The 24,906-nt window shown below is 42.0% G+C and overlaps 1 protein-coding gene across 1 annotated transcript in view; it reads left to right on the top strand.

Moving 5' to 3' along the window:
- Positions 1–24,906, top strand: part of spon1b (spondin 1b) — a 180,403-nt gene that overhangs the window by 142,039 nt on the left and 13,458 nt on the right. Inside the window, exons 12-14 of the mRNA XM_061969800.2 lie at positions 13,163–13,333; positions 22,493–22,660; positions 22,749–22,907. Of these exons, the coding sequence (XP_061825784.2) occupies positions 13,163–13,333; positions 22,493–22,660; positions 22,749–22,907 (498 nt within the window). The remainder of the gene's footprint in view (positions 1–13,162; positions 13,334–22,492; positions 22,661–22,748; positions 22,908–24,906) is intronic.

A 24,906-nucleotide genomic window follows, 5' to 3' on the forward strand; every position in this document is an offset into this window, starting at 1 on the left:
TGATAGGTTGTGGAATGCCGTACAGGGGAAGGATGTTGAACATGACTTTCCGTTTGATAGTCAAATTCTTTCCGAACGTCCACAAAGCAGATCGTGAAGTCCTTGTTGAGCCTTTTCATTTCTTCAATAATGCGGCACAGGGACAAAATTTGTCAGATGGTAGATTGGCCCTTCAAAAACTATCCTTGCTCTTGCCGATTCAGCAGGAGCTGGTTTGAGATTTTGGTTGTGAACGTGCATCAGTAATTTAAGGCCAATGCCAGGTTGCCTTTTTTGGGAATAGGCACCTTTTTCCATCAAAAGTTCCTGACTTTTGGTTCCTGTAACCTCTAGTTCCGGGAACTAGAGATTCTGGTAGAAGTGTGTGGTTTGTGTTTTCCACCGCATTTCACAGTTCAGGGCAGTTTATACAAATCAAGCTGATGACGTATGGAGGAGTGGTTTAGTATATTTCTACACTGATACCATGTAAATGCCATTGTAAGATAGAGCCACGCTTAGACACAGCGGCTCGGAGCTCTCAAACGGTAGGACTGGACTCATTCCCCGCAAAAAATACTCGCTCTGCCAAATGCAAAAAAGAGAGGAAACACCGGAGGCGATGCGAAAGGAGGCAGAAGCGAGGCAGACGAGTGGTTCCACACAAACCTGCACTATCGAGCCTTCTCTTTGCAAACGCCTGCTCTCTTGTCAACAAAGTGGAAGAGATTAAACTATGGATTTTCAACGGCCAAACAAATAGCTGTGCAATTGTCATAACTGAGAGCCGGCTGCACAAAAAATCCCAGACTAAGCACTGGAGCTTACAGGCTACTCCATTCATTGGGCAGACCGCACAGCGGCACCGGTAATGCGGTCCGATAAACAACATCTGGTGTGCCGACGTTACTGTAACACAGACACACTGCTGCCCACATGTGGAATTTTTTAACATTTCAATGCAAACCCTTTCACCTGCCAAGAAAATGATTCGCAGTTATCATCACAACAGTATATGTTCACCCTCGCGCTAATGCTAAAATAGCCATGCGCAGACTACACGATGACATCACCAGACAACAAAATAAACACCCTGAGGGCATCTTTATTGTAGCAGAGGACATTAACCACTCCAACCTAAAATATGTCCTGCCCAGATTTCACAATAATGTCGACATCACAACACGGAATAATAAGACACATGGCCAGGTTTACACAAACATTCATGGTGCATACAAGGCTCAACCATCCCCCCATCTTGGACAATCTGACTACCTTTCCCTGTTCCTGACACCAGCTTATAAACCCCTCATGATCAGATCAAAACCCACTGTAAAGACAGTGCAGGTCTGGAGTAAGGTTGCCTCTTTGACGGTTTTGAAGACATCACGTGTGAACTCTTGGAAGAACAAGACATTGAGCTCCACACCTCATCAGTACTGTCTTACATTAACTGATTTATAACTAACCCTAACCTGGATTATAACCCTAACCCTTAACTTCCATTATATACTTACATTGACAATGTAACCACAAAAAAAAAACAGGTCAACATATTTCCTAACCAAAAACCCTGGTTCAACAATAATGTGAGAATGCTGCTCAAAGCCAGGGATGCAGCATTCAGATCCAGGGACAGGGAATCATACAGAAGAGTCAGATCAGACTCAAACAGGGGCATTAAAACTGCTAAATTAAAATACAGCAGATTGAGGCCATCTTTAAAGACCACAACCCGCTCCATGTGGAAAGGCATCAGGAACATCACCAACTACAAACAGAGTCACAACCCCCCCACTTCCATCGACATCTGCCTTCCAGACCAGCTCAACTCATTCTTTGCCCACTTTGGGGACACCTTCAACAAAGAAACCCCCACTTTCACCCCTCAACCCCCCAGCCTCACAGAGAACGAGCAGCCACTTATCCTGCAGACCCACCAAGTGAAGCGGGCACTGCTCAGCATTGACTGCAGCAAAGCAGCAGGGCCAGATGGAGTCCCTGGACACGCACTGAAGTCCTGCAGTCTTCACTTTCATCTTCAACAAATCACTACAACAAGCTATAGTCCTCACCTGAAAACCGCAACAATCATCCTGAATGATTACCGACCAATTGCCCTGACTACGGTAATCATAAAATGCATGGATAAACTGGTACTGTTCCACATCAAATCCCGTATTCCTGCTGGTTTTGATCAACACCAGTTTGCTTACGAAGCCAACAGATCTACGGATGACACATCACACTCACACTGCCCTCACCCACCTGGAAGAACCCAACACCTACGTCAGGATGTTGTTTGTTGACTTCAGCTCCGCATTCAACTGCATCTAGCCCAGCCAACTAGTCAGCAAACTGCACACACTGCAGCTAGGAACCCCTCTCTGCCTGTGGATCCAGAACCTACTCTCCAACAGACCCCAGCGGGTCAGGCTGGGAGACAGCACCTCCTCCACCATCATCTTCAACACAAGCTTACCCCAGGACTATGTCCTCAGCCCAATCCTCTACTTCCAGTACACCCACGACTGCACACCCACCCACAGCTCCAACACCCTCATCAGACGACACCACCGTTGTAGGACTTATCTCCAAAGACAAAGAGGTGGCCTACACAAAAGAAGTCCAAACATTCTCTGGGTGGTGTAAAAACATCAACCTGCATCAGAACACAAAGAAAACCAAGAGAATAATAATAATACACTACAAGAAAAAACAAAAAACACCCCACAACAGTACACATAAACCAGGAAGAGGTGAAACGTGTCTCCAGCTTTAAGATCCTGGGAGTGCAACTCAAAGAACCTGAGTTGGAGCCTGAACACCGCACAAATCATCAAAAAAGCACAGCATCGCCTCTTTTTCCTGAGGAGATCTGCTACAGAACTTTTACTGCTGCACAATTAAGAGCACCCTGACGTACGGATGTACTGTCTGGTATTCCAACTGCACCGCAGTAGAAGAGAAGGATCTTCAACGGATCATCATAAAGGCTCAGTGGATTGTTGGTTCCCACCTACCATCCCTCAGAGACACACACTCGAGCCACCTTCACAAGTGGGCCTTAAACATTAAAAAGGACACCTCTCACCTTGGACAATCCATCTTCACCACCCTCCCCTCAGGCAGACTCAGAACCATCTGCACACGGACACATAGACTGAAAAACAGATTCTTTCCTAGAGCTGTGGTTAAACTCCTCAACCCATACGATGTGAAAAACATATGTGCAATAATACACTGTGCAATAATGACCCACTGCTGTCCATTACTATGTGCACTGCTCTGTCAACTTAGTTAGACCACCAGCACTGCTTATTTATTAAATGCACTTTAGCTGTTTACCTATTTAGTCTTAACTTTCTCACTATAACTACATACCTACTGCAATTCAAATGCCTAGTTATCCACTGTTATTTAACTGTGTATTTATTGACTGCAAAGTAACTGTTAATCTATTCCCTGCCACTTAACTGTTTATATATGCACTGCTATATAACTGTTTATTCATCCTTCACTGCCAGAACATGGTCATACATAATATTCATTGTCATATAACTATTATGATTGCTAACTTGCCTGAACCAAAATGCTGCTGTATAGGAGGATTGCTCAACTCAGTTTCGATGATTTGAAAATACAATGACAATAAATCATCTATCCTAGCCTATCCTATCCTAAACAGACAATGTTAGGTCACAATTATTTCACTAAAATGTAAGTAAATGAAATACAAAGCAATAATACACAAAATGATATATTCTTGAAAAATAATGTATATAATATCAGGCTTTTGTCTGCAATGTCCAATAGTCAGAAAGTCCTCCTCTTCAGAGATGATGAATTCATGAGGGTCAGGTGATTCCCTTTGGTTTATTTCAGCTGTAAATACCAATATAAAATGGATAAATGCCAGTGTTTATCTCACACAGACAACACAAACACGGCACTTTAGCTTGTTACCATTTTGTTCACTCGGGTTGAGGCTAATAACTGCACAAATAGAGTGTCACTTACTACTCTACAACATGTATATTTGATGTTATTTACCTCCGTTCCACTCGTGTATTGCCTCCTTTATTTCACATTAGTCCAACGAAGTCTCAGAGTCGAAAGCAGCTCAGGTCGTTGCTGCGAGTCCAGGTTTATGCTACTCTGTAAATACGTTTAAAACAGTATGTCCACTTCTCGTAGCTTCGCGTATCGAAATGAAGTTTGTCAAAAAAATAATATGCAACATTAAACTGCATATAGTTCAAAGACTATGGCTGAGTAAAAACAATCCAAGATAGTTTCGCTGATAAGATGCCCCAGAAAAGTTCCCGCATGTTCTTCTTTCTCTCTCCGTTGTCATGTTTGTTGTAATATAAATACACAATAAATAAGAAATAAACAAGTTTTGCGTATATTCCAAAACTGGTCATGTGCTTGAAAGAGAAGTTTTAGGAACGACCCCAACTTTGTTCAACCAATCAGCGTTCCACAGCACAGCCCACCCCCAAAAGGTTCTTCAAGAACTAAATCTGCCTGGGTAGTTTTTGGTGGAAACACAGGGGCAACTTCATTTACAACTAAATGGGAAAGTTCCTGTAAAAGTTCCTGCGGTGTAAAAAGGTTTAATACCAAACTTGGCCCAGGCAGATGGTGGGGAAAAAACAGAAAAGGTCTGATTTCAGAACTTGAGCTATAGGTCGTGAACAAGTGGCTCCATCCAGATGAGACTCGGGATGTTATCTCCAACAAAGCAGTGCTTTGCTGGACGTTCTGCCACGTCTTCCACAAACTGTAAGGTTTTGCGAAGGAAAGCGGCCCAACGGGATGCGCTGCCGTCGAGCTGAGGCCCGTCCTTCGGTCACGGAGCCAACCGTCATCCTCATCCTCATCATCATCGCTCGACTGCAACAGGAAGCTGATAAGCCAATAAAACGAGTCTGTGAACATTGCTCCAAAGTACAGATTTTCTGCTTATTTATATACAAAGGTAAACATTGACGTGTGCAAAGGCAGTAATATATGATAAAACAAGGCGGTTACCCCTCTTTTCACAAAGGAAAAACCCACCAGGTGAACAGCTGATTATACTACTACGGTGCTGACGTAAGGTGACTCGTGTCCCATATGTGACCATAGGATGAAGAAATATACTACAGTACCAGGACTATAGTGGCCATAAACCGTTAGCTTCTACAGCTGGGGTGCCCATCTGTAGCCCGTGACTCGTTTGTCATTGGTCCTGCAAAAATTGGGAACACAGTCAGAAACTCAATGAGAAAAAAACTAAATGTTGACATCAGCCAATAATAAAACCACAAAGCTTTGTCTTTAAAAAACAAATAAACAAACAAACAAAAAAAAAAATATATATATATATATATATATATATATATATATATATATATATATATATATATATATATATATATATATATATAGTATATCAACATAAAATTAGTTAACGCAGCCTTGGTTTTTGTCAGGTTCAAACACTGATGATATCTAATAATCAGACAAGAAGCAAGGAATCATGCAGAGACAGAGTTCAATTTAGCTCGAGGAGACACGTGTTTTGGGCTGTACTCTAGTTACAGATCCAAACTACGTTCTAAAAGTCAAGCCCGCTCGCCTCCTCTATTTATTTGGAAGGGCCCTATTACATCACTGAAGCTGTCGCTGAGGCTAGGGGGTTATCACGACAACTCCAGTTAGACACTCAGTGACGTGCGGTGAGGTTGATGGCTGGTGAGGCACTGACTTCATCACAGTCAGATTTACAAACATATGAACCCTAAAGAGTATCTTATTCACCATTTGATTGGCAGCAGTTAACGGGTTATGTTTAAAAGCTCATACCAGCCTTTTTCCCTGCTTGGCACTCAGCATCAAGGGTTGGAATTGGGGGTTAAATCACCAAAAATTATTCCCGGGCGCGGCGCCGCTGCTGCCCACTGCTCCCCTCACCTCCCAGGGGGTGATCAAGGGATGGGTCAAATGCAGAGGACAAATTTCATTACACCTAGTGTGTGTGTGACAATCATTGGTACTTTAACTTAACTTTAACTTTACACATACAAACTGTAGCACACAAAAAAGCACATTTAATAAAAAAAAACGTTATTATGGTCTTACCTTTACTTATACATAAAGTCCATTTGCCACTGTTGTGCTGGATTAATGAACCCCCTGACGGGTGTGTTATATCAACTAAAGCCCTCACTTAAACTTTCCACGTGCAAGATTGAATCTATTTAAAAAAGTGTAACCGAGGGTTTATAAATGTCGCCTATACTGTATGAAACTACAAAATAACAAACACTGAGGCTCCAGTTTACACGAGGACCACTTTATTTACCTTCTTTCAAAAAACCTCCGCTCCACTACAACATGTCATCACTTCCGCTCTTGGCGCCTTCAAAATAAGAGCTCAAGGCATATACTGTATAACAGCGCATAACAGGAACTTAACATCACAAATAGGAAAGCCCATAAAAATAGGTTACAAAAGTTATTTAATAAGAAGCCAAAAAGTGCAAAAACAATAATGTTCATGTTGGAGGAGTTGTGAATTAGGTACGCCTGCAGTCTGCAGGCGTACCTAATGTTGTGGCCCTGCAGTCATTCACAACTCCTCCAACACGAACATTATTGTTTTTGCACTTTTTGGCTTCTTATAAAATAACTTTTTTAAATAGATTAAATCTTGCACGTGGAAAGTTTAAGTGTGGGCTTTAGTTGATATAACAATTCTACGGCGGGGGTGCAGGAGGCGGGGCTACTGGAGCCTCAGCCAGTGCGTCTTTTGCAGCCGTTTTATGATCGCTCAGCACAAGAAATACGTTACACACATACAGTTGTTGACAAAATACACTGTACATTATATACCTCAGCTAACTAAACTATGGAAATGTATAATATAATTCATATAGCAATACAGTCTCACTGCACAGCAGGGGGACGGGTCCTGACTGTTGTTTGCGCTTACGCGCCAAACAGCAGCTCAGAGTACCCACCCTTTTTGGATTCACTCGAGGGAGTACTTGAGAGTGCTCCCCCGGGTGATTCCCTCGTTCTACTGGGGGACTTCAACGCTCATATTGGCAACGACAGTGAAACCTGGAGAGGCGTGATTGGGAAGAATGGCCGCCCGGATCTGAACCCAAGTGGTGTTTTGTTATTGGACTTTTGTGCCCGTCACGGATTGTCCATAACGAACACCATGTTCAAGCATAAGGGTGTCCATATGTGCACTTGGCACCAGGACACCCTAGGCCGCAGTTCTATGATCGACTTTGTAGTTGTGTCATCGGATTTGCGGCCTCATGTTTTGGACACTCGGGTGAAGAGAGGGGCGGAGCTTTCTACCGATCACCACCTGGTGGTGAGTTGGCTGCGATGGTGGGGGAGGATGCCGGACAGACCTGGCAGGCCCAAACGCATTGTGAGGGTTTGCTGGGAACGTCTGGCAGAGTCTCCTGTCAGAGAGAGTTTCAATTCCCACCTCCGGAAGAACTTTGAACATGTCACGAGGGAGGTGCTGGACATTGAGTCCGAGTGGACCATGTTCCGCGCCTCTATTGTCGAGGCAGCTGATTGGAGCTGTGGCCGCAAGGTAGTTGGTGCCTGTCGTGGCGGTAATTCTAGAACCCGTTGGTGGACACCGGTGGTGAGGGATGCCGTCAAGCTGAAGAAGGAGTCCTATCGGGTTCTTTTGGCTCATGGGACTCCTGAGGCAGCGGACAGGTACCGACAGGCCAAGCGGTGTGCGGCTTCAGCGGTCGCGGAGGCAAAAACTCGGACATGGGAGGAGTTCGGGGAAGCCATGGAAAACGACTTCCGGACGGCTCCGAAGCGATTCTGGACCACCATCCGCCGCCTCAGGAAGGGGAAGCAGTGCCCTACCAACACCGTGTATGGTGCGGATGGTGTTCTGCTGACCTCGACTGCGGAAGTTGTGGATCGGTGGAGGGAATACTTCGAAGACCTCCTCAATCCCACCAACACGTCTTCCTATGAGGAAGCAGTGCCTGGGGAATCTGTGGTGGGCTCTCCTATTTCTGGGGCTGAGGTTGCTGAGGTAGTTAAAAAGCTCCTCAGTGGCAAGGCCCCGGGGGTGGATGAGATCCGCCCGGAGTTCCTTAAGGCTCTGGATGCTGTAGGGCTGTCTTGGTTGACAAGACTCTGCAGCATCGCGTGGACATCGGGGGCAGTACCTCTGGATTGGCAGACCGGGGTGGTGGTTCCTCTCTTTAAAAAGGGGAACCGGAGGGTGTGTTCTAACTATCGTGGGATCACACTCCTCAGCCTTCCCGGTAAGGTCTATTCAGGTGTACTGGAGAGGAGGCTACGCCGGATAGTCGAACCTCGGATTCAGGAGGAACAGTGTGGTTTTCGTCCTGGTCGTGGAACTGTGGACCAGCTCTATACTCTCGGCAGGGTCCTTGAGGGTGCATGGGAGTTTGCCCAACCAGTCTACATGTGCTTTGTGGACTTGGAGAAGGCATTCTACCGTGTCCCTCGGGAAGTCCTGTGGGGAGTGCTCAGAGAGTATGGGGTTTCGGACTGTCTGATTGTGGCGGTCCGCTCCCTGTATGATCAGTGTCAGAGCTTGGTTCGCATTGCCGTCAGTAAGTCGGACACGTTTCCGGTGAGGGTTGGACTCCGCCAAGGCTGCCCTTTGTCACCGATTCTGTTCATAACTTTTATGGACAGAATTTCTAGGCGCAGTCAAGGCGTTGAGGGGATCCGGTTTGGTGGCTGCAGGATTAGGTCTCTGCTTTTTGCAGATGATTTGGTCCTGGTGGCTTCATCTGGCCAGGATCTTCAGCTCTCACTGGATCGGTTCGCAGCTGAGTGTGAAGCGACTGGGATGAGAATCAGCACCTCCAAGTCCGAGTCCATGGTTCTCGCCCGGAAAAGGGTGGAGTGCCATCTCCGGGTTGGGGAGGAGATCTTGCCCCAAGTGGAGGAGTTCAAGTACCTCGGAGTCTTGTTCACGAGTGAGGGAAGAGTGGATCGTGAGATCGACAGGCGGATCGGTGCGGCGTCTTCAGTAATGCAGACGCTGTATCGATCCGTTGTGGTGACGAAGGAGCTGAGCCGGAAGGCAAAGCTCTCAATTTACCGGTCGATCTACGTTCCCATCCTCACCTATGGTCATGAGCTTTGGGTTATGACCGAAAGGACAAGATCACGGGTACAAGCGGCCGAAATGAGTTTCCTCCGCCGGGTGGCGGGGCTCTCCCTTAGAGATAGGGTGAGAAGCTCTGTCATCCGGGGGGAGCTTAAAGTAAAGCCGCTGCTCCTCCACATCGAGAGGAGCCAGATGAGGTGGTTCGGGCATCTGGTCAGGATGCCACCCGAGCGCCTCCCTAAGGAGGTGTTTAGGGCACACGTTGGGAAGACTATGTCTCCCGGCTGGCCTGGGAACGCCTCGGGATCCCCCGGGAGGAGCTGGACGAAGTGGCTGGGGAGAGGGAAGTCTGGGCTTCCCTGCTTAGGCTGCTGCCCCCGCGACCCGACCTCGGATAAGCGGAAGAAGATGGATGGATGGATGGATGCACAGCAGGCCAGCAGTTAGCCGAGTCCGTCCATGTTGAGGCACTGAGTGACGTGCCTCAACTGGCTGCTGTTCACCGCACCGTCTCTTCTCAGTATTTGAACGGCAAATGTGAAAATTCAGCGATTTTGAATAAAAATAATCTAAAACTGGTGATGTTAAATGGAAAATAACTTTATAGTATAATCACTGCATACATATAACAATTTAATTAATTTCTTTTTTTTTTACATTTTTTTTCTTTCCATGATGGCAGGTGAGGCCCTGCCTCACCTGCCTCTAGTGACTGCACGTCACTGTTAGACACAATATATGATTATAGAATGAATAAAAATTAGTTGACGCAGGTCATATCGCCTTGTCTCTGCCCTGTCTGCGTCATGGCGGTGTTCGGCCTTGGCAGCCAGCAGGCCAAGTCTGGACACAACACTGTCGGCTGGCAATCTTTTGGACTGCCAGCTTTGCACAGATACAGAAATACCACTTCAGCACAATTGACAATAATGTATAGAAGTGGCCCACAAGCATAAAGTTAGTGTGATAAAATATATATAATTATTCTAACAGTTTTAGGCTGAGACCAGGGTTCTTGGGCTCAAAAGGTTGGTGACCACTGCCCTAGGGAGTTGGATTGTCCACAGTTTGTTGACTGACTTCATAAATTTGGTGTTCTTAACCGTGAGCTGAAACTCCTCGGCATAGTCAACCAGCTTTTCTCCGATGCGGTTTATCCCTTTGGTGTTGAAGGTGAATGGTCCATCTTCAGGGCCTATTTGCACGTTGAAGTCTCCTGCGGCAATCAGAAGGTTGTGGGCTAGAATGTTAACTGTGGTAACTTTTAGGCCTTCATATAATTGGTCTACAAATGATTCATCAGCAACATAAGTCGGGCTGTAACATGCTATGATGGTGCTTTGTGGGTTTCCATGGAAATGGGCAACAAGGGCTCGCAGGGAAATCTTGACTACAGATTTTAATTGCTCAGCAGCACCTGTCGTGGAGCTTTGGGAGTATCTCTTATGTGCGACTGCCTTCTACTGGCCACACGTATCATTACACCATGTAACAAAACCAGAATAAGAACAACCAGAATTAATACATGTATAAGGCTCACCGGGTTATAAGGTGCATTATTGATTTTTGAGAAAATGAAAGGATTTTAAGTTCGCCTTATAGTTCGAAAAATACTTTAACTTGTGCGAAAAGATCATTTCAGGCACCATTTTTGTTGCACAAGGTTCCTGTGGCAAAACTTACTTATTTGAGTAAGATAATTAAAAGTAACAGCAGTCCTTGAAATAGTTAGCAAATGCATAAAATAAAATAACATAGCATCTGTGCAAATAGCATGTTGACAAAAAGCACATTACAGTGATGCAACAAAAAAGCATATTCTAAAAATAAACAATAACAATAAACAATTTAGGTAGCATGACTGTGCTGATATTTCTACCACTCATAGTCATTTTTGAAATCTCATCGAAAAATTATTAGTACATTTACGTTTGGCCTTGCCGTGGCCTGCAGAGGACCTGAATGATGCAACTTCTTGTGGACCATGTAACTTTTCAGAGGGGGTAATGTGCGAGGATAACAAGACAAGTGAAAACCTAGGTACTTTGGTACTTTTGGCACTTTTCTAAATAAAGGGGACCACAAAACATTGCATTATTGGCTATATTTTAACAAAAAAATCTTACGGTACATTAAACATATGTTTCTTATTGCAAGTTTGTCCTTAAATAAAATAGTGAACATACAGTATATTTTAGAGGCGGTATAGCACCGAAAATTATTCATTAGTATCACGGTACTATACAATATGTTTGGAAGAGAAAATTCAACCAGAAGCTTGCCAGAAGCTTGTGGATGGCTACCAAAAGCGCCTTATTGCAGTGAAACTTGCCAAGGGACATGTAACCAAATATTAACTTTGCTGTATGTATACTTTTGACCCAGCAGATTTGGTCACATTTTCAGTAGACCCATAGTAAATTCATAAAAGAACCAAACTTCATGAATGTTTTTTGTGACCAACAAGTATGTGCTCCAGTCACTCTATCACAAAAAAAAAAGAGTTGTAGAATGTATTGGAAACCCAAGACAGCCATTTCTAAAGGATTTAAATGATTATATTTCATGGTAAAGTTAAGTTTTATGAAGTTGGGACTGACAACAAATGCACAATTGTGATTTTCTCTTTGAAATATGCAATCAGATAAATGTGCAGGACTCTTTGCTAAATTTTTTTTATTTTTCTATTGTATTGTGCACTTATACATTTTATTTCCTAAGGACGCAAATGTCGATTTTTATAATTTTGTCAACTTCTCTGCTGAAACAGAAATAGCCCTTTGAGCTGTTTCGTTATTTTAAACAAACAATACTTTACAGGTCACGTTACTTTGTAACGCCGTTGGAATCGGGGGTAACTAGTAATCTAACGCGTTATTTTTTATATTCAGTAATTCAGTTACTGTTACTACATGATGCGTTACTGCGTTATTTTACGTAATTTTTTATGTAGTATCGGCTAGAAATAGAAGATCTGAGTTTGTTTTATTGGAGCGCTGCAGTGCCATCCTTCTGAATCTCTTGTGTCACAAGCCGGAGGCGCGCTCTGTGTGTGTGTCTGGGTGTGGGTGTGGGGAGGGTAGGGGAGGGGGGGTGCGCGCAATACAACGTAAATCGTTGGCCAACCAAAAACTAACTAACCCCACATTGCTTTGGTTGGCCAAGCGGACGTGACGACAGGCTGTCCTCACTCAGGTCGACACGGACCTGGAGGGGGCGTGCCTTAAGTCCGGCTGGAAATCGGTAGAAACTCGGGATAATGGTTTTCCCGGGGAGAGGCACTGAAATTCGGGAGGGTTGGCAAGTATGAGATATTCTCACTTCTTTTCTTTTGTCGAGCACGAAGAAAAGAACATTTTAGTTAAAGGTAAGTTGTGTCTTGGATCAAAGATCCCGTCTACTGCCCAAAACAACAATTCAAATCTGCCCGGTTAGGCTCTGTGTATGTCACGTGTGCCTTCCTTAGGTGAAGCCAGGTTTACAGCTATGTTGTTATTATGCTGTTTGTTGCTTATGTATGTTATGTTGCAGCTATTTAAAATAGTTTTGTCAATTTGTTCTGGCCTGAAATAGATTGGCCCTTTGAAACATATCTTTGTCTTTGTGTGTTGTATGTAGACCACATTGCTTAGCAGAGTTCAGTGATGCAAATGCATGTCAAGTTGATCAACACATTGTATTATTCTCCAGTACAATAACAGTACTGAAATGAAGGCTAAAAGGGCATTAATGGGAGCCTTAAAAAAAAGAAGAAAAAAAGGAGTAACTAAATAGTTACTTTTCACAGTAAAGCATTACTTTTTGGTGTAAGTAACTGAGTTAGTAACTGTGTTACTTTTTAAATAAAGTAACTGTAACTAGTTACTGGTTTTCAGTAACTAACCCAACACTGCAGGTCACATACATTATATGCCGCTATGACAAGTGAGCAGCAACACTTTTGTCTGTTCAGACTGAGCGATTGTAAAACCTCTCGACTCACTAGATTTCTAAAAACCCATCGAGTGAAATGAAAGTAATAATATGACGTCACACTACTTTTCTGATGTGCAGAGCCATCGACATGCATGATGTCAGAGTGGATAAGCTGGTCCGCCTGCAGCGTGTCCTGTGGGATGGGAATGAGGTCCAGGGAGCGTTATGTCAAACAGTACCCTGAGGATGGCTCGCTCTGTCAGCTCAACACAGAAGAGATTGAGAAGTGTGTCATCAACGAAGAATGCTGTGAGTCGAATGTCTTATTATTATGTATATTGTGTTTTGTGTTTATTATAGGCAAGACCCCTTAGCTATGCCTGGATCCCAGACATTAGGACGATTCTATGCAGTTTGAGAAAATCTCGTGTTAATTCAAACATGAATATGTCACACATTAAAAGCATGATCTATAGTTGGAAGAGTCTAGTAATGAAAAACTTGACTGACCTATGTAGAACCATGATCCCACTACGATAGAACACCTCGTTAGTTAGGGCATCCCGCCCAAATGTTGAGTTACAGAATGGACAGAACTACAAACCCTGTTTCCATATGAGTTGGGAGATTGTGTTAGATGTAAATATAAACGGAATACAATGATTTGCGAATCATTTTCAACCCATATTCAGTTGAATATGCTACAAAGACAACATATTTCATGTTCAAACTGATAAACTTTTTTTTTTTTGCAAATAATCATTAACTTTAGAATTTGATGCCAGCAACACGTGACAAAGAAGTTGGGAAAGGTGGCAATAAATACTGATAAAGTTGAGGAATGCTCATCAAACACTTATTTGGAACATCCCACAGGTCCATCCATCCATTTTCTACCGCTTATTCCCTTTTGGGGTCGCGGGGGGCGCTGGAGCCTATCTCAGCTACAATCGGGCGGAAGGCGGGGTACACCCTGGACAAGTCGCCACCTCATCGCAGGGCCAACACAGATAGACAGACAACATTCACACTCACATTCACACACTAGGGCCAATTTAGTGTCGCCAATCAACCTATCCCCAGGTGCATGTCTTGGTGAACAGGCAAATTGGGAACAGGTGGGTGCCATGATTGGGTATGAAAGTAGATTCCATGAAATGCTCAGTCATTCACAAACAAGGATGGGGCGAGGGTCACCACTTTGTCAACAAATGCGTGAGCAAATTGTTGAACAGTTTAAGAAAAACCTTTCTCAAGCAGCTATTGCAAGGAATTTAGGGATTTCACCATCTACGGTCCGTAATATCATCAAAGGGTTCAGAGAATCTGGAGAAATCACTGCACGTAAGCAGCTGAACCCGTGACCTTCGATCCCTCAGGCTGTACTGCATCAACAAGCGACATCAATGTGTAAAGGATATCACCACATGGGCTCAGGAACACTTCAGAAACCCACTGTCAGTAACTACAGTTGGTCGCTACATCTGTAAGTGCAAGTTAAAACTCTCTTATGCAAGGCGAAAACTGTTTATCAACAACACCCAGAAACGCCGTCGGCTTCGCTGGGCTTGAGCTCATCTAAGATGGACTGATACAAAGTGGAAAAGTGTTCTGTGGACTGACGAGTCCACATTTCAAATTGTTTTTGGAAACTGTGGACGTTGTGTCTTCCGGACCAAAGAGGAAAAGAACCATCCGGATTGTTATAGGCGCAAAGTTGAAAAGCCAGCATCTGTGATGGTATGGGGGTGTATTAGTGCCCAAGACATGGGTAACTTACACATCTGTGAAGGCGCCATTCATGCTGAAAGGTACATACAGGTTTTGGAGCAACATAAGTTGTCATCCAAGCAACGTTACCATGGACGCCCCTGCTTATTTCAGCAAGACAATGCCAAGCCACGTGCTACATCAAAGTGGCTTCATAGTAAAAGAGTGCGGGTACTAGACTGGCCTGCCTGTAGTCCAGACCTGTCTCCCATTGAAAATGTGTGGCGCATTATGAAGCCTAAAATACCACAAAGGAGACCCCCGGACTGTTGAACAACTTAAGCTGTACATCAAGCAGAATTGGGAAATAATTCCACCCGACAAACTTAAAAAATGTGTCTCCTCAGTTCCCAAACGTTTACTGAGTGTTGTTAAAAGGAAAGGCCATGTAACACAGTGGTGAACATGCCCTTTCTCAACTACTTTGGCACGTGTTGCAGCCATGAAATTCTAAGTTAATTATTATTTGCAAAAAAAAATAAAGTTTATGAGTTTGAACATCAAATATCTTGTCTTTGTGGTGCATTCAACTGAATATGGGTTGAGAAGGATTTGCAAATCATTGTATTCAGTTTATATTTACATTTAACACAATTTCCCAACTCATATGGAAACGGGGTTTGTAGAAGGCCGTATTGATGAGTTAATGTGTCCCAGTATTTACATGACTAAAGATTGTACTAACGTGAAAGATTACTTCAAAAGGGATGAACACTCAGGAAGACACAATTACATTTTGAATGTTCACATTCCAGGAGAGCGCGTTCTTGCCAGAACACCGGCTAGAATTTGCCAGCTAGCTGCAACAAATGTGTCGTCTAATGTCCACCCACAGTGTGGAGCAGTTTTTATTACTAATAGTTGCCTTCATGGCGGCAAATAACCAGGTTTTTCCAAATATTATTATCACTGCAGGACTAGAGGAAAAGGTATGGCTAAGCATGCTACACACTAGTGATGGGTTGATGAGGCATCATGAAGCGTTTCGACACATTGCAAAACTGTATTGATACTGTGTCGATACTGTGTCACTAAATACTGACATCTGCTGGACATTAAAAATCCCTACAGGCAACCTATGGACCGACTCAACTGACACTGATTTTATGCTCTAGTACAGGGGTCACCAACCTTTTTGAAACCAAAAACTACTTCTTGGGTACTGATTAATGCGAAGGGCTACCAGTTTGATACACACTTAAATAAATAAATATATTGTCATTTGTAAGTTACACGTAAGTGTGATTTAAACAAGAATAGCTAAATAAATACATTTATTTATATATATATATATATATATATATATATATATATATATATATATATATATATATATATATATATATATAAAAATGGGTATTTCTGTCTGTCATTCCGTCGTACATTTTTTTTCCCTTTTACGGAAGGTTTTTTGTAGAGAATAAATGATGAAAAAAACACTTAATTGAACGGTTTAAAAGAGGAGAAAACAAGAAAAAATTTAAAATAAAATTTTGAAACATAGTTTATCTTCAATTTCGACTCTTTATAATTCAAAATTCAACCGACAAAAAGAAGAGAAAAACTAGCTTATTTGAATCTTTTTGAAAAAATTTAAAAAATAATTTATGGAACATCATTAGTAATTTTTCCTGATTAAGATACATTTTAGAATTTTGATGACATGTTTTAAATTGGTTAAAATCCAATCTGCACTTTGTTAGAATATTTAACAAATTGGACCAAGCTATATTTCTAACAAAGACAAATCAGTATTTCTTCTAGATTTTCCAGAACAAATTTTTTTAAAGAAATTCAAAATACTTTGAAATAAGATTTAATTTTGATTCTACAGATTTTCTAGATTTGCCAGAATATTTTTTTTGAATTTTAATCATAGTAAGTTTGAAGAAATATTTCACAAATATTCTTTGTCGAAAAAACAGAAGCTAAAATATTTATTATTCTTTACAATAAAAAATAAATAAATTTACTTGAACATTGATTTAAATTGTCAGGAAAGAAGAGGAAGAAATTTAAAAGGTAAAAAGGTATGTTTGTTTAAAAATCCTAAAATCATTTTTAAGGTTGTATTTTTTCTCTAAAATTGTATTTCTAAAAGTAATAAGAAGCAAAGTAAAAAATAAATGAATTTATTTAAACAAGTGAAGACCCATCCATCCATCCATTTTCTACAGCTTATTCCAAGTGAAGACCAAGTCTTTAAAATATTTTCTTGGATTTTCAAATTCTATTTGAGTTTTGTCTCTTTTAGAATTAAAAATGTCGGAGACCAGCTTGCTGGTAAATAAATAACATTTTAAAAATAGAGGCAGCTCACTGGTAAGTGCTGCTCTTTGAGCTATTTTTAGAACAGGACAGCGGGCGACTGATCTGGTCCTTACTGGTGACCGCGGGCACCGCGTTGGTGACCCCTGCCCTAGTATATACAATAATATAAACCAAGTCATTGTATTTCATTTAGGATTATTTCATATCTTCATTTAAATAAAAATATATTTTTATCTTTTTTAGATACAGTCAATAAATAATGTGAACATGTATCGTAACATGGAAATCTAAGAGAACCTGTTGTGGATGATTGTGGACTGGGAATTTTTTTAATTTTATTTTTTACACATTTTTATTAAAAAAAAAAAAAAAAAAGTTTTTCCGACGTATTACATTTTAGACGATTGCTCTTCTTAGTTATTATTTCACCGGCTGTAGAAAAGACCCGCTCACAGGGCACAGAGGAGGCGTCAGTGCGACACAGTTTGCGTATCGGTCACGTGACCAAAACAGCTCATGATCGGTCACGTGACTTTCTAAAAGCGGTACGCGCACCGACACAGGGTTTTGCTCTATGAGCTCGACGCATGCGCCGATGCAGCGGTGTTGCCGGACCCATCACTACTACACACACACACACACAAACACACACAGACACACCAAGCAGGACAACACAAGATAACGAGCTAACTTTTTCTCATTGTTCAATTCATTCATTTTCTACCTGCTGTCCCTCTCTGCGTCGCGTGGAGGCTGGAGCCGATCCCAGCTGCACTTATTATTACCAAACCAGACAATAAAGAATCTTGAAGGGTTTTTTTGTTTGTATGTTTTTGTTATTGTTTACAAATTCAGGGAATACGTCTCTGGATACAGGAACGTTTTGAGGGCAAACCCCAAATGATTTAAATGGGAGCCTATAATAGATTAATTTTTTTTAATTTTTTTTTGTGCATTAGCCACTTCAGTTTGCTAAAAAAAATATTTGTAGCATTAAAACACCAGAAATGTGATATGCCATCTGATTTAAAACCAGCTAATTGTAAATTTAAAGGGAACCTATGATAAAATGTTTATTTTCTAACTTATGCATGTTGTTACAAAGTTGGGTACTAATGTTAAACAATGTCAAAGTATCAAATCATAAAGTTCATGCATTTAGGCGTGAGCTTGCATACAGCATAACCTACTACAAGATCCCTTTAATGAATAAACTTTATAAGAAAAACAATATTTATTTTGGTTCCGCTACTTCCTTTTGTTTTGTTCCAATACTTCCTCTTGTTTTGTCCCACTACTTCCTTTGGTTTTGTTCCACTACTTCCTTTTGTTTGGTCCCACTACTTCCTTTTGTTTTGTTCCACTACTTCCTTTTTTTGTTCCACTACTTCCTTTTGTTTTGTCACACTACTTCCTTTTGTTTTGTCACACTACTTCCTTTTGTTTTGTCACACTACTTCTTTTTTGTTTTGTCCCACTACTTCCTTTCGTTTCCACTCCACTACTTCCTTTGGTTTTGTCACACTACTTCCTTTTGTTTTGTTCCACTCCACTACTTCCTTTTGTTTTGTTCCACTACTTCCTTTTGTTTTGTTCCACTACTTCCTTTGGTTTTGTCACACTACTTCCTTTTGTTTTGTCACACTACTTATTTTTTGTTTTGTCACACTACTTCCTTTTATGTTGTCATACTACTTCCTTTTGTTTTGTCACACTACTTATTTTGTGTTTTGTCACACTACTTCCTTTTGTTTTGTCACACTACTTCCTTTTGTTTTGTCCCACTACTTCCTTTCGTTTTGTCACACTACTTCCTTTCGCTTTGTCACACTATTTCCTTTTGTTTTGTTCCACTCCACTACTTCCTTTTGTTTTGTTCCACTACTTCCTTTTGTTTTGTCACACAACTTCCTTTTGTTTTGTCCCACCACTTGGGGACGGCGTGGCGCTGTTGGGAGAGTGGCCGTGCCAGCAACCTGAGGGTTCCTGGTTCGATCCCCACCTTCTATCAACCTCGTCACGTCTGTTGTGTCCTTGAGCAAGACACTTCACCCTTGCTCCTGATGGGTGGTGGTTAGGGCCTTGCATGGCAGCTCCGGCCATCAGTGTGTGAATGTGTGTATGTACCTTGAAGGTAGAAAAGCGCTATACAAATATAACCCATTTACCATTTATAATATTGTTTACTTCAGTTACTTGCTAAAAACATTTTTAGTTCAATAATCTATAATATCAATGTCAGCGTATCGGATCGTACCGTATTTTTCGGATTATAAATCGCTCCGGAGTATACGTCGCACCGGCCGAAAATGCATAATAAAGAAGGAAAAAAACATATATACGTCGCACTCGAGTATAAGTCGCATTTTTGGGGGAAATGTATTTGATAAAATCCAACACCAAGAATAGACATTTGAAAGGCAATTTAAAATAAATAAAGAATAGTGAACAACAGGCTGAATAAGTGTACGTTATATGAGGCATAAATAACCAACTGAGAACGTGCCTGGTATGTTAACGTAACATATTATGGTGAGAGTCATTCAAATAACTATAACATATAGAACATGCTATACGTTTACCAAACAATCTGTCACTACTGATCGCTAAATCCCATGAAATCTTCTTCTCCCTCGTTGTTGTTCCTGGTATGCGCCGCTAGCGTCCTTTCTTTCTGCTGCTCGATCGCCTTTTTCTGCTGCATATTTCACTACGTCCAGCTTGTTATCTGCAGTATATGATTTCCTTTTCAGTGCCATTTTTGTTCAGCCCTTCTCAGTTTTTTTTTTAAATGATCCATTTTAATAGCTACGGCAGTAGCATATAGCATATAGCAGTTAGCATCCCGTGACCCACAATGCACTTCTGCCATAACCCTCCCCCGCCGAATTCTTATTGGTTGACATGTGTGTTTGACGATTGCTGACATTTGCTTCGTCTCTTCCGTGAATTAGATAAATAATATTATTTGATATTTTACAGTAATGTGTTAATAATTTCACACATAAGTCGCTCCGGAGTATATGTCGCACCCACGGCCAAACTATGAAAAACAACGCGACTTATAATCCGAAAAATACGGTAACTCGGAATGGGATCTGGGGCCGTATTTATCAAGTGTCTTAGAGTGCCATTTTACACTTAAGTCCTGAGAATTTGCGCAATTTAGTCCTACTCTCAAACTTAAGAATAAAAGCTATTTATCAACTTTCTTAAGTCTAAGAATCACTCCTACTCTCCACGATATTTAAGAGACCTTCAGAGGTGTCCTAAGCGGTTAGGAGTTGCCAGCGGGGGATGGCACTGAGGCGAGAGAGACGTGCGCGAACGTTCAGGGAGCGGAAGGATGTCCTGGCTTTGTTTGATGACGAGCAGCTGATCAAACGGTATCGTTTAGACCAGGGGTCGGCAACCCGCGGCTCCGGAGCCGCATGCGGCTCTTTGATCACTCTGATGCGGCTCAGCTGCATACTTGCAGACCCTCCCGGGAGATTTCCGCATTTCGGTGCCTTTCGCAGAAAACTCCCGGGATTATTATTCTCCTATTTTCACCTTAACAATAATAATAAGGGCGTGCCATGATGGTCCAGCTTTTAGCGCTCTCTACAATCTGTATTAACAGCATGCCAGCCCAGCCTTTTGTTGTATGCATCTTCTACTAGCACACGCAAGTGAAAGCAATGCATACTTGCTCAACAGCCACACAGGTTACACTGACGGTGGCCATATAAAACAACTTTAACACTCTTACTAATAATGCGCCACGAATGACAAACACATTTCGGGAGAACATCTGCACCTTAACACAACATAAACACAACAGAACAAATACCCAGAATCTCATGCAGCCCTGACTCTTCCGGGCTACATTATACACCCCTGCTACCACCAAACCCCGCCCCCACCCCAACCCTGCTCCACCCCCACTCCCACCACCACCACCACCCCCGTGCGTCGGTTGAGGTGGGCGGGGTTTGGTAGCGGGGGTGTATAATGTAGCCCGGAAGAGTTAGGGCTGCATGGGATTCTGGGTATTTGTTCTGTTGTGTTTGTGTTGTGTTAAGGTGCAGATGTTCTCCTGAAATGTGTTTGTCATTCTTGTTTGGTGTGGGTTCACAGTGTGGCGCATTATTCGTAAGAGTGTTAAAGTTTTTTATACCGCCACCGTCAGTGTAACCTGTGTGGTTGTTGACCAAGTATGCATTGCTATCACTTACGTGAGCAAGCAGAATCCCCATACAACGTGTGGCTAGGCTGGCACGTTAGTTGTAGTGGGCGCTGAATACTGCACCATCACGGCACGTTCTAGAGAAAAGTTGCCCTGAAATTCGTAGTCTGCCGGAAAAATCGGGAGGGTTGACAAATATGACGCTGTCAAGCAACATTCATATAAAACTTGCGGGCCGCACTAACAATCAAATTACACATTAAGGTGGGGGCCGCGTGTCTGAGACCCTTGGTTTATACATAGCACAAGGCAAGAAAAAAACTTTGTATGCAGTGTTATTTCATTTTAAATTTCAAACGATTTTTGTGGCTCCCATTGTTTTCTTTAATTTGTGAAACTGGTCAAAATGGCTCTTTGAGTGGTAAAGGTTGCCGACCCCTAGTTTAGAGAGAGCGGGTATTATTTTTGTCACAGATTTAATAATAAGGGGCGTCATCTCATCAGCAACATCACGCAGCAGAGCTTTCACAGCAGAACTAAAGGTCATCACAATGCTTCGATATCTCGCCTCTGGGAAAATGAATTGGAAAGAAAAGGAAACATTTATTTTTGATTCATTGCCAATATTGTTTGTTTGTTTTGTATTATTTTGTAGTTTATTGTCAAAATATACTCTCCCATTGTCCACTTAAATATTTCTAAGATATTTATTTATTCTTAGACAAGGGATTCCCTTCCGTGATTGGTCATTTCTATGGACACAGAAATGACGTCACCTAAAATTCTGTTTACGGCACATAGTAATGTCGTAATTCAGCTCTGAGTGTGACACTTAAGATTCAGTCCTACACTTCGCTGAAAGTGTGAGTAAGACGCTTGATAACTAGCTTTTAAGTGCAGCTTTCAGCAAAGAATTTCTTTACTCATAAGTCAACTCTTAGCAGACTTCTTAGGAGTAATTCTAAGACGCTTGATTAATACGGCCCCTGAGGCCAAAATATCATCTCTATTTCGTAGACCAAAAATGCTGATTAGTACATTCGTACCACAAACTACTACCGGTACTACTTTTTACTAAACTCTTGTAGAAAGTCCGAAAACCTTCTTCTTTGATTGTGTTATGGTCAGATTTTCCAATCATTTTCTCCATAAGTGTACACCTGAATTAGTCATTGCATTAAAGAAGCAGAAGCTTAATGACACCCGGAGCCTGAGTTGTTGAGATTGTTCAAATTGTTGTTGTTTTTCCCGTCCCACAGCAGCCAGCAGCTGTGTGGTGACTGAATGGGGTGAGTGGGATGCCTGCAGCGTCTCCTGTGGGATGGGCATGACAAGACGTGAGCGCATGGTTAAAATGCCTCCTATAGATGGATCGATGTGCAAAACGGAAGTGGCTGAAGTGGACAAATGCATGATGCCAGAATGCCGTGAGTTAAAACGCATGTACTGTCTTCACAGTGATGCTGACTTTGTAGATTCCTTGATTTGATTCCACTGGTGTATGTGTGTTTACAGATACCATCCCGTGCATGTTGTCGCCATGGTCGGACTGGAGTGAATGTAGCGTCACGTGTGGACGCGGCCTAAGGACCCGCCAGAGGATGCTTAAGTCGGATCCTGCGCAGTGCAATGAAGAGTTGGAGCAGACCGAGAAGTGCATGCTGCCCGAGTGTCGTAAGTGACTTGCTATTACAGTTTTTTTACAAGTGTATTCATCGTCATTCAGATTTTATTTGGCAAATGAAGCAGCCCAAATCCTTTTGGGGCAAACAGTAACCATTCATGGCACAAGAATTCAACCGGTTTGTCTCATAAATTGTGGTGATTGATTGCTTCATTAAGAGATTTTTCCTTTGAAAGGCGCGGCCTCTTGCCAAGTGATGGATGACATCAGTGAGGGCGCGCTCAGAGCAGCATTAGCAGTCTGGATGACTGACAGTACCTCTTTTTGAATCTGTTCACTAGATCAGTGTTTTTCAACCACTGTGCCACGGCACACTACAGTCTGGTGTGCCGTGGGAGATTATCTAATTTCACCGTTTTGGGGTACAAAATATTTTTTGCAAACTAGTAATTATAGTCTGTAAATGATGTGTTGTTGTTGAGTGTTGGTGCTGTTTAGAGCTCGGCAGAGTAACCGTGTAATACTCTTCCATATCAGTAGGTGGCAGCAGGTAGCTAATTGCGTTGTAGAAGTCGAAACTGCGGGAGGCAGCGTGGAGGTAAAAGGGTGTCTCATGCTTAAACCAAAAATAACCAAAAGGTGAGTGCCCCTAAGAAAAGGCATTGAAGCTTAGGGAAGGCTATGCAGAACGAAACTAAAACTGAACTGGCTACAAAGTAAACAAAAACAGAATGCTGGATGACAGCAAAGACTTAGTGGAGCAAAGATGGCGTCCACAATGTAACATCCGAATATGACATGACAATCGACAAAGTCCCCACGAAGAAGGATAAAAACAAAGTAGATGCGGGAAATATCGCTCAAAGGAAGACCTGAAACTGCTACAGGAAAATACCAAAAAAAGAGAAAAAGCCATCAAAATTGGAGCGCAAGACAAGAACTAAAACACTACACACGGGAAAACAGCAAAAAACTCCAAATAAGTCACGGTGTGATGTGACAGGTGGTGACAGTACACTTACTTTGAGACAAGAGCTATATTGATGCATGGTTGGTTATGGTTTAAATTCATATCCAACAATTGCGACAACGAATTTTTACTTTCAACTGAGTTTTGTTGTTTTATGATTTCTGCTGGTGGTGTGCCTCCGCATTTTGTCAACACAAAAAATGTGCCTTGGCTCAAAAAAGGTTGGAAATCACTGCACTAGATTGTGCCACCGCTTAGTACAGCGGTCAAATGTACTTTGGTGACTCTGTCTCTCCTTGTCTACAAATGGGATGTTGTAGTATTACATTAATTTACCTTTTTTGTTCATTTTTCCCCTGTAGTAGTAACTCTTGTGCTGTGAAACGAATACAAAAATGTGATTCAATAATCATGATCTGTAATTAATCTACCTATTTAATAAAATGTTTAATCACACCTAAAAATAGGAGCCCTGGGCTTGTTTCTTTGCAATGAGATGCAGATGGTAATCAGTCTTTGGCTACAATCTGTCACATTTATATTTTATATGTTCATTAATGTGCATTTTATCATGTCACAAAGTTATAACAAATGGCAACTTCCTGTGAGGAGTTTTATTGTACATCTATAAACAAGCTCATTGGTGTTTCTAGTGCAGTGGTTCTTAACCTGGGTTCGATCGAACCCTAGGGGTTCGGTGAGTCGGGCTCAGGGGTTTGGCGGAGGTTAAAACACACCAGACTCATCGTGTAAATAAAATCTTCTCCCTATCGGCGTATTACGGATACGGCAACAGCAGAAGTCAGACTGATTTGCAGGTGTGTAATTTGTTGTGAGTTTATGCACCGTTTTGGTTTTGTTCTTTGAACAAGGTGATGTTCATGCACGGTTCATTTTCTGCACCAGTAAAAAAAACATGGTAACACTTAAGTATGGGGAACATATTCACCATTAATTAGTTGCTTATTAACATACAAATTAGTAACAAATTGGCTCCTAACTAATCATTATTAAGTACTTATTAATGCCTTATTCGGCATGGCCTTATTATAAGCCTAACCCTCTAACCCTGCCCCTAA

The sequence above is a fragment of the Nerophis lumbriciformis genome, linkage group LG10 (genome assembly GCF_033978685.3).
Source record: "Nerophis lumbriciformis linkage group LG10, RoL_Nlum_v2.1, whole genome shotgun sequence".
Classification (NCBI taxonomy): Eukaryota; Metazoa; Chordata; class Actinopteri; order Syngnathiformes; family Syngnathidae; genus Nerophis; species Nerophis lumbriciformis.